Consider the following 10,326-nt stretch of genomic DNA (forward strand, 5'->3'; position numbering starts at 1 on the left):
GTTATTTTGATATTCAAAGAAAAGTGTCATTCTTTAATATAAATGATCGGATGTTTATTTCATTATAATTAGTTAAATGACCACCACGGCCACGCTTACCGGACAATATCCATGAAGTTTTCCATAACCGAATTGCAAAGTAGCTGCCCTATGTCCTCGATAGCCTCACGAATTCCATCTTTGAGGTTTTGAATTGAGCCTGGGCTGTTGACGTAGACCTTTCCTTTCACGTGGCCCCAAAGAAAAAAGTCACAAGGTGTTAAATCACAAGATATCGGTGGTCAACTCTGATTACCTCTTCGAGAGATAACACGGTCCGGAAACTTTTCCCGTACAAGATCAATGCTTTCGTTGTTTTTGTGGCACGCAGCGCCGCCTTGTTGAAAATAAACGTTGTCCAGATCAATACCACCCAAATTCGAGTATAAAAAATAGTTAATCAAATCGCGATAGCGCAATCCTATTCAAAATAACACCTGTTATTGGAAAACTCTTATAACCTTCATGTGCCCGGCTTACTAGATTTGTAGTAAATAGTGAAAAAAAGTGAGATAAAAAAAATTTTCCGCAACAACAATGCCCGAATTTTTTAGTAGCTTCCTGATTATCAAATCAAAGTCAATTAAGAGTATAATAACAATCGACCTACTATTTGCCTGACCTCTAGACCCTACTTGAAAAAAACATCATCTTGCGGCCGGCTTACTACATTTGTAGTAACCATATAAAATGTATGCAAAATAATATTTTATAGTTGACTTCAGCTTGTCGCAACACGATTTTTTATAACTGTCGCTTCGCTTAGTTACCGAAGTACGTTTGTGTGTGTGTATGTGTATGTGTACACGCATGGAAAATTTGCCAACCCGAACGATATTGGCGCTGGTGGTTTGATTGGTATCAATACAGAAGAATCCGACGCTGAAAGTGAATTAATTATTGAAGAGGACGACATTCGCAATGATGAGCAAGAAGAGGGTGCAATATTCGAAGCAGATTTCGAGGATGATTTTGATTCAGGCGAACCGCCCATTACCCAACGGCATGATGCGTTGATCGCTAAAGATCAAACTGCAGGGCTTAAGAACTTTCCTGGCCAAGCTGTTCGCGTAAGTAGCCATAATGTATTTCGGAGCACTGTTGTGGGTCCAACTCGGGCTACTCAGGGTCTAATTGAGTCTGACGTCTTTGAGTTGATATTCACTCCATCAATGCTTCAACAAATTCTAGTAGATATGAATGAAAAAGCACGAAAAGCCTATGAGACTTGGAACGAGAAAAACTGCACTGGAGATAAAAGAATCTGGGAGAAATTAAACTAAGAGCATTTATAGGCATTTATAGGTCTTGTGTTACCAGCAGGTGTAAATAAATCAAATGACGAAGATGTGGATGTGCTATGGAGCCAAGAAAGCATTTGCTTTTATCGAGCAGTAATGCCTAAGTCACGCTTCAAAGAAATTGTTCGATTCATTAGATTTGACAGCGAGCGTACAAGAGCAGTTAGGCTAGAAGCCGATAAGGCTGCTGCAATATCTGAATTGTGGACACAAATGAACGCAAATCTGCGCAAATATTACCAAACATCTGGAGAAATGACTGTGGATGCACAATTATTTGCTTATCGCGGTCGAACTATGCGATGCTAAGTCGTTCTATCCACTCAAAAGTGAAATATATACTGGAAAAAACTCAAATACTGGTCGAGCAAATAACGTAGGTGAAGGTGTTGTGCAAAGGTTAGTATGCCATTGGGAGAACACCGGAAGGATATTATTTGTGACAATTTTTTTACATCGCTAAACTTGGGAAAGTATTTAATGTCCAAAGGTCTTGCTATTCTTGGTACTGTTCGTCAAAATAAAATGTTTGTACCATATGAAATGAAGGCTGACCGCAATCGTACTGAAGAATCTTCCATTTTCGGGTTTCTCGATGGAAAGTTTTCTTTGGTATCTTATGTTCCAAAAAGAGGCAGATCAGTTATAATACTTGCCAGCACACCTTTGACAAATTCAATTGTAGCTGAAAAGAAAAACAAGCCGGAATACATCCTTGATTACAATGCAAACAAAGGAGGCGTCGACGCAATGGATAAATGCTTTCTGCATATTCAACGAAACGCAAAACATTGCGTTGGCCCTTGGCCATGTTTTATAACATGCTGGACATAAGTGCACTTGCATCATTCATCATTTACTTGGAAATGATGGTAGTTCATTGGGGGGAACAACTTAAAAATTCACTTATTCATTAAAATTGTAATACTCGTAAAATCAATTCTTACAAATCATTTCGATATATGAAGGTTTTTAATAGGAAATCACGGTTTAACGGACTAAGTGAGCTATTTTACCACGCCAAAGACCTGGCAACCCAGTGTACGGTTATGTACAGTTCAAAAACAGCTGTTTGTACAATTTCTCTATACATTTTTATCAGTGCAATGAACACAAATTGAGTTGACTTTTATTAAAATTTTTGAAAATAAACATAAAGCAACATGAACGGCTTAATTGTCTTCAACAGTGCCAATGATGTTGTTTTCCAGCAGCTTAATACAGCATTGGCTGAACATTTCTTTGCTAAGAACGCTGATCTTTTTCCCGAGAACGCAACTGCGGCATCCATAGACGGGAATATCATTTTACAAATTTTCAGTCCTATCATTAACTCCCAACGCATTATGCATTGCCAATTTGACAATACGTATTCAAGTTTTCAATGCGACAATGGACTTAACTTCGCCTTTGGCGATCTGCTGGGATATTCGTTTGTGAAAATCGGTCAACGCCCAGTTGACATACTCAAGCGACACCTGGGCGTAGCTATTGCACTGACACGCCACTTGTACGGAGCAAACTTATTCGCTACGCAAGCTAGCACCGTACAGGAGGAACTACTATCAACTTGCCTCGAAAGTTACGAAGAGCATTTGTGGGATGAGGAGCAAACTATGCTGGTGGAGGCATTGCCGCGATTGCTTATTAACACTGAACTTAAGCGCGTTGTAAGCACTGCGCTCGATGGTGCATTGGAATGTTTGCGTGACCTGGGACATCAACGTACTCATGCTCTACTTTTTGCTTCACACAAATTTGTTTCTTCCGCTACATCAAAGCAAGCGCTTGCTTTGAGTCCATCCGATTTGATATTTCTTACTTTGCTTGCGCGCTCTTTGCAACGTAATCATCGATCACTTAATCGGTCAGTTGCTGTATTTTTAAAGGGTGCTTCTTATGATCCCAATTCAGGATGTGTGCCCTGTATTGCGCACCTGTCTCAACTAGTAAAGGGTGTGTTATTGGTGCAGGTGATCGAGTATGCAAATCTACAAGTGGCAAGCAGCATGTACGATACCTTCTTCGTACTACAAAAAATCATAACCTTGCAAATACAAGGCGACTCGGATGCAATGAAGCCGACATATGAGAGTTTAGAGTCATTTGTTAAACAAACATTGGATGCGCTCAAGCGTTCCAAGTTAAAAGGTGACGAATTGGATACTTCGTTGAAAAAATTCATTGCCAAATGGGAGAACTTAAAGAAGATGTACGGCGACTTTTTTCGTGCTGTCGAACGAGAATTATTAGTGCGAATTGAGTCCAACGTACCGGCATTCATGGATGAACTAAAACAGCTTTTCACACTAACGTGCTGTGACAGTTCAGGTATTGCTTTGGACCAGTTACCAGAAGTGGCTTCAGCAGTTGAGGGAAAGATGCTCGAAATTACAGAGTTTCTAGCTGTAAAAGCTGAGCGCAACATCTCTATTGAAGCCTATTTGGAAGATTTTCCAGGTACAATTTAATATATAAACCAAGTGTGGCGATATTAATATTATATTTTTTAATATTTTAAAGGGCTCATCCATTTTGTGTATGTCAATAGGACAACTGGTCTCATGATTGCGCCCGATTTGCGCGCCAACCAGTTGGTTTCGAAAAAGAGTTTATGGTCGATGATTGAACTCTCCCGCAAATACTTGAAGAAGGGACACTCAACTGTTATGTGGAAAGACAAAGTATTCAACTATTCATATTTTCTTTGGTTCGAAGATCAAGCTGGTGGTTCTATGAAATTAATCGATCTGCATCAGCTTATAGTTAGTTCAGGATCGTCCAGTAATGCCTTCAAGCCACCATTCGAACCCGGTTTACTTGCCGCCGACTATTACCAACAGCTTGCTGAAGTATGTTTTCCAAAGGTCACACCAGGCAAAGTTAAATGCTACGAACTATTCTGTATACATTTAGGCTTAGTGACAGCAACTTGCGCTGTGGAGCATTCACGGCGTCTAGTGGCAACCATAGTCGATGTGGTGGGTGATAATAATTAATATGTGATTTCTTTACTTTAGCTTTAGTTAAGATTTCCACGATGCATTCCAAAGAACTTATTTTTACAAAATTATTTATTTGTAATAATCCACGTTTTTCTAACTTAACTTTTAAACTTTAGTATTGACATAAACATTATAAAAACAATATGCTTTGTTTGCAAGTAAAGCAAGTGTCTAAACGCCTAAATTTACAAAAGCGCGTTTTCGGGCTGCATTTCCTTAATTAAATTCAACTTGTCTTTGCCGTACTTGTTATTAAATCAATTATGACTATTTTATTTTTCGCCTCCTTGATGCGCCACCAACGACCTAATCGGTGCTCCTGTCCAACCGCTGCAAACAATTTTGTGCCATTGCTATTAAACGCTAAGGCATTTATGAAGCCTGGCATGGGTATTGCTAAAATTTGCTTTAGCTTACGCGAATTGTCCAGCGACTGCCATAAGCGAATGTAACCATCGCAGGAACCTAAAATATAAAAGTTACCCATTTTAAACCGGTTTCAACATGAAAGGTTATTTCATTTTCGTATAATGGACTAGAATGTATACAAATTTTCTCCTATTTTACTAAAATTACGTTACCTGACGCCAATAAGTCCGTATTTACCACACAAGCCACCGCTGTAATCCAATTGGCCTCGCCATTGCTTTGATTGCCATGCGCCAGCGCTTCTTTGCATAACGATTTCTTTTTCAGTGCGCTCCATAGGCAAAGTGAACTGAGTGAAAATAATTTGTGGGTAATTAAATTACTGAAAACAAAAAGAAATAAATATTTTAGTTCCTACCCATCTTCGCCGCCAGATACGAAATTTTCGTCATTTATGTACTTGACGCATTCAATGCCATTTTGATGCCCATTGTAAATCAGTTGCGATTCTTCGGTGATTTTCCATATGCGCAACGAGCAATCGATGCCACCCGAGGTAATGGCGCGTTCGCGACTAAGTGCGTCTATGCCCGTAATAGGCGCCTGATGGCCAAATCTGCAATAAACTATAAATTAACAAACATATACAGATTTTCTAGTTTCTAATCTCCTTACAGGCTCTCTACATATGCCATTTCGTCGAGCGACCAAATTTTTACCGATCTATCCTTCGATCCTGAATACAACTCATGTGTGTCCTTGCGAAACACTAGCGCGGTAACCACATCTCTGTGCCCCTTAAACGTTTTTAAGTGTTTCAGTTCTTTTGGACACCATATTTGTATGTTTCGACCCCCTTCAGCCAATGCTAGGTACTTCATGTCGCTCGATAAGCAAATCGCTGTGACATGTGAACGACGCCGTGTATCACTCTCCACATCTTCTGTGTGCGCTTGCACATTAAAAGAACCTACTAGTTTCACTTGCCCCTGTATGCTCCACTTCAGCACGAATTGTGTTTTAGCGCCACTAAACACGTATTTACCATCTGGTGAAACGACTAACGCGCACATTGGCAAATGTTGCTTTTTGTGCTTAAGCACAACGACGTTTTCCGCATCGTAGTCTTCAATGGAGGCAGCTATGTTTCGTCGCAATTTACCCACACTATCAAGGTATTCGGATTGGAGGCGTTGGGCAACATGGTCGTGTATTTCCCGATCTTCTGCACGTTCCGCTTCCTGTTTTTCTATCTCTTCTAGGTATTGTTTTGCTAAACGCAAGCGTTTGTCTTGTGGAGTCTCCTCCTCCACCTCATCCGATGAGAATACCAAATTTGTTGCACCCCCTTCGCCGTCGAGGCCACTCCCGAAATCATCATCACTTGCGATTTCTTCATCCTCTTTTTGGGGTCGTTTACGTGAAGGTGGTGCGGCGTTTGTTGGTTGTTTTTTACTAAATCCCTTTTTGCCACCAGTTGAGCGTGGTTCCTTTGAAAGCTACAACCGAAAGTGAAGGGAAGAAATCAGTGATAAATTGTTGGCACTGTTCATAGTATTTTGCTTACTTTTCGTTTTTTGTTCGCCTTAGGCTCTTTTTTCAGGAAGAATGAGGAAGACATTTGATGGTACTCCGGCGTAGTTATTCAAAATTTTTTAATTTAATTGAATAAAAACAAAATTATCAAAAGCGGCGTGTAATAGTCGCTTGTGGCACACGTGAATTTAGGTTTGTTTTGACAGTTGGATGAAGCTGCTACAGCTGTAGCTGTCAAAACGTATGCACCTATTCACAATAGAATTAAGTATCGTGATAAAATTCAAAATTTTTTTAAAAGGTCTGTAGTTAGGCACTTTAATAGCCCCCAGTTTGCCAAAAACTCAAAAACAAAGATTGACAGTTCAGAGGGCAAATAAATATATAACAAAATTACAACGAACCTACCTCAAAATTCAGAATATAACCAAAGCGAGTCCATATTAAGGGGTTATATGGGTTTCGTCGGGTAAAAAAGGCCTATTTTCAATATTTTTTTTCTATGTAAAAAATTATTTATTTAATTCAAACTTTTTTCTGTCTTATAGATACATATTTAAAGAATAATTTCTGAAATTAAAAAAAAAAAAAAATATTAAAACTCCTACATTGCGACGTCATTTCCGGCGACCCCTCGAAAAAATGGTGCATCCGCGTTGTCAGCATAACTCCTGAAAGAATCATCGAAAATGAAAAAACAAAAATAAATGTTTTAGCTAAGGCCATAAGCTCGTGCTTGAACGAAGGAAAGAAAAAAAGTAAAAATTGAAGTTTTGGCATCCATTTTTCCAAAAAAAAGAAAATTTCGGTAAAATTTGCGTTCGGTTTTTTTTTTTTTAAATACAGGGTGGCTGATGAATTTTGCTACATTAAGAAACTCAAATAACTTTTTTTTTAGTGTATGGAATTCATTTATTTTTTTTTCAAGTTGAAGGTCATTAAATTTTATTAAATGTAGCTTAACTAGTTTTAAAAATAATTGAATTTAAATGCCCCCCATGCTCGTTGACACAAGTGCGGCATCTTAGTAAAAAGTTTTTCATTGCTGCTTTGAGAGTTGCGACAGGAATAGCCGCAATTGTTGCCCGAATGGATTGTTTTAGTTCATCCAAATTTGTTGGCTTTGTTTTATAAACTTCTTGTTTACATAAACCCCACAAGAAAAAGTCAGGTGCAGTAAGGTCAGGCGACCTGGGGGGCCAACGAAATTCGGAGTTTCTTGAAATCAGTTTATTGGGAAATTTTCGTCGCAACTCTGTCATAACAGTCTGGGCTATGTGAGACATTGCCCCATCTTGTTGAAACCACACAGAGTTGAAAGGAATTCTCTTTCGGCGTAGTTCTGGATAGAAAAATTCTTTCAGCATTTTCAAATAACGGTCTCCAGTAACCGTAACGGTGTGACCATTTTCTTCAAAAAAATAAGGCCCGACAATACAGCGTGAAGAAACCGCACACCACACTGTCACGCGAAGAGGATGCAATTCCGTCTCGTGGAGTATCTGTGGGTTAGAAGTACTCCATATTCGACAATTTTGTTTGTTCACATTGCCGTTTAAATCGAAATGGGCCTCATCAGACATGAAAAGGCAGTTTAACATGTTTTGGTCTTCTTCCACCATTTGCAGGATCTTCTGGCAAAATTCCAAGCGAACCGGCAAGTCTGTTGCATTCAGTTTGTTAACCATTTGAATTTTGTAGGGAAATAAGTCTAAATCTTTGTGCATTATTGTTTGCAAAGACTGTCGGCTGACACCAAGTTGAGCAGATAAGCTTCTTGTTGAAACCCTTGGATTGCTTTGTATAGCTGCAGCTACAGCAGCGATCGTTTCCTCCGTCCGAACTGGTGGGTTTCGATGATAAGGCCTTCTTGTGACTGTTCCTTGCTCAGCAAAATTATTCACCAGTCTCATTATGGTCCATCTGCTCGGGGGATCGCCGCCAAACATCCGCCTGTACTCTCTCTGCACCTAAACTACGGACTCCAGTGCGTGATAGCGGCGGACTATCCAAATTCTTGTTTGCGTATCCCAGTTATCCATTTTAATAAATTTTAAAGATCAATCTGCAAATTAAAACAAAAATGGAACAGATAACTTAAAAAGAAAAAAAGTTATTCAATTTTTTTTTGGTAGCGGCTTTCATCAGCCACCCTGTAGTTGTAATTAAAAAAAAATCCTTCGTTCAAGCAAGAGTAAATTGTATCTCTCTGTAAAATTTCATCAAGATCGGTTGAGTAGTTTTCGAGAACATTTGACAACCGACTTTGAAAACACGGTTCTGAGAAAAACGCGTTTAAAGTTTTGAGTAACAATAAAAGTGGTTTCGAACGCACACCTTCCAAAGGCTGTATCTCCGTAACTATTATTCGGATCGACTTGAAAATATAGGATACTATTTTTGAGATGTTGTAGAAATTAATAAGCCAAAAAAAATCGATTTTTTGAACCCACGAAACCCATGTAACTCCTTAAGCAAACAAAGAAAATATGAGCTCTAACGGTTTTGGCGTGTTTTTTAATACCATACCTTAAATGTCGAAGAAATACATGCATTTTAGTTTCATAAGAATTGATATCAGCAAAGACATATATTTTATATAGAATTGCTGCATTTTTGAGCTTAAAACGCGCTGCTTGTTCTTAATGTCCAACAGTAAAAAGTAAGAAGTAGGCACAGCAATTTCAAGGACGATAGGAAAAAAAAGAAATTTTAGAGGAACTTTGGATTCTACGTCAGAGCCGAGTAACGGTCTGCTAGGTACTACACCTCTAAAAATCTTTTCACCATGCAGTATATACGTATGTAAAATTTTCTCACCACAGTAAAAAATTGTATCGCCATAGAACTTTTTTACTGATTTTATCTTCGGGCCGGTTTTTCGGTACCAGTTTAATAGTAAGGCATTTTTAAACTATTTTTATTCAATAAAATAAATAAGTATTAAAATAAAATTATGAATACAGGCGGAAACTTTCTATGAACACACCATAAGTTTACCGTCGGAATTGCTCTTACCAATTTTAATTATGAAAATCGAGCGATGTACAAATCACCTCAAGTAAATTAATTTCTACCAAAAAAATTCTTTGTAATGATGTTTGAAAATGTATTTTCTTTTGAGGAGTTTTTCTCAAATAAAATATTATATTTCCAGTAAATATAAAGACAATTGAATTATTTGTCTCTGTTAAAAAATTAAAATATAATACTAGTTTTCCGGAAATTGTTAAATAAAGTATACTAAAGGGTGGTTAAATTTCAAAGACCGATGTTGAATGTGAACCACACCTAAACGTCAAGTTTTTTTCTGCATTTCATTTAACATTTTTCAATTTCAGACTAACTCAATTTGAACCATGGAAAGATACACAATCGAGCAACGCGTTAAATTTATTCAGGCTTATTATGAAAACGGTCGTACAAATCAAAATGCATATCGCTCACTTCGTGATTCAGTGATGAGGCACATTTTCACCTCAGTGGATTCGTCAATAAGCAGAATTGCCGCATTTGGGCGACTGATAATCCAAGAGTGGCCAAAAGTATGGTGTGGTGGCCAAAAGTAGACCAAACTAAGACTGAGACAACACTTAACAAGGTATACAGAGCGTGACGGGAGCAATGCGAACATGCTCCACAGCGGCTTTGGGAATGGTCACTGGACTCATTCCACTCTATCTTGTAGTCAAAGTTACGGCAGTCAGTGCAGCTCTAAGGCTTCCTAATGTATTCCATCTCAAAGAAGGCAATCTTACAGGAGATGTAAGGATTCTGGGTTCAATCCGGAACTCACCGTGCCTGACAGTTCACGACAAGATCGAAAGGAAACTAGAATTCTTCAAGAAATTTAAAGTGGTCATTAGTGACGGCTTAGCGTGGAGAAACAATGAAATATTCGTAAAACAGGGCGCACAGGCGTGGTTTACTGATGGGTCCAAAATGGAAGACGGTAGTGCCGGGGCTGGAATTGGGGGACCACATTTCCAAAAAGCAGCTGCAATGGGGAAAACCACTTCCATTTTCCAGGCGGAGGTCCACGCCTTAGAGCTGTGTGCCAGAGAATGTCTACGGAG

The 10,326-nt window shown here is 38.7% G+C and overlaps 2 protein-coding genes across 2 annotated transcripts; one reads left to right on the plus strand and one right to left on the minus strand.

Annotated features, from left to right (window-relative positions):
* Positions 1–2,412: 2,412 nt before the first annotated feature.
* On the plus strand, positions 2,413–4,606 carry LOC128857432 (uncharacterized). The gene is made up of 2 exons (XM_054093190.1): positions 2,413–3,800; positions 3,864–4,606. The coding sequence occupies exons 1-2, from the start codon at positions 2,504–2,506 to the stop codon at positions 4,337–4,339; spliced, it is 1,773 nt and encodes a 590-aa protein (XP_053949165.1). The 5' UTR covers positions 2,413–2,503; the 3' UTR covers positions 4,340–4,606.
* On the minus strand, positions 4,572–6,463 carry LOC128857433 (U3 small nucleolar RNA-interacting protein 2). Its single transcript, XM_054093191.1, has 5 exons — positions 6,282–6,463; positions 5,390–6,213; positions 5,133–5,330; positions 4,927–5,063; positions 4,572–4,810 (listed from the first exon to the last, which is right to left on the minus strand). The coding sequence occupies exons 1-5, from the start codon at positions 6,333–6,335 to the stop codon at positions 4,572–4,574; spliced, it is 1,452 nt and encodes a 483-aa protein (XP_053949166.1). The 5' UTR covers positions 6,336–6,463.
* Between the last annotated feature and the right edge of the window lie 3,863 nt (positions 6,464–10,326).

Source organism: Anastrepha ludens, chromosome 3 (genome assembly GCF_028408465.1).
Source record: "Anastrepha ludens isolate Willacy chromosome 3, idAnaLude1.1, whole genome shotgun sequence".
NCBI classification, from domain to species: Eukaryota; Metazoa; Arthropoda; class Insecta; order Diptera; family Tephritidae; genus Anastrepha; species Anastrepha ludens.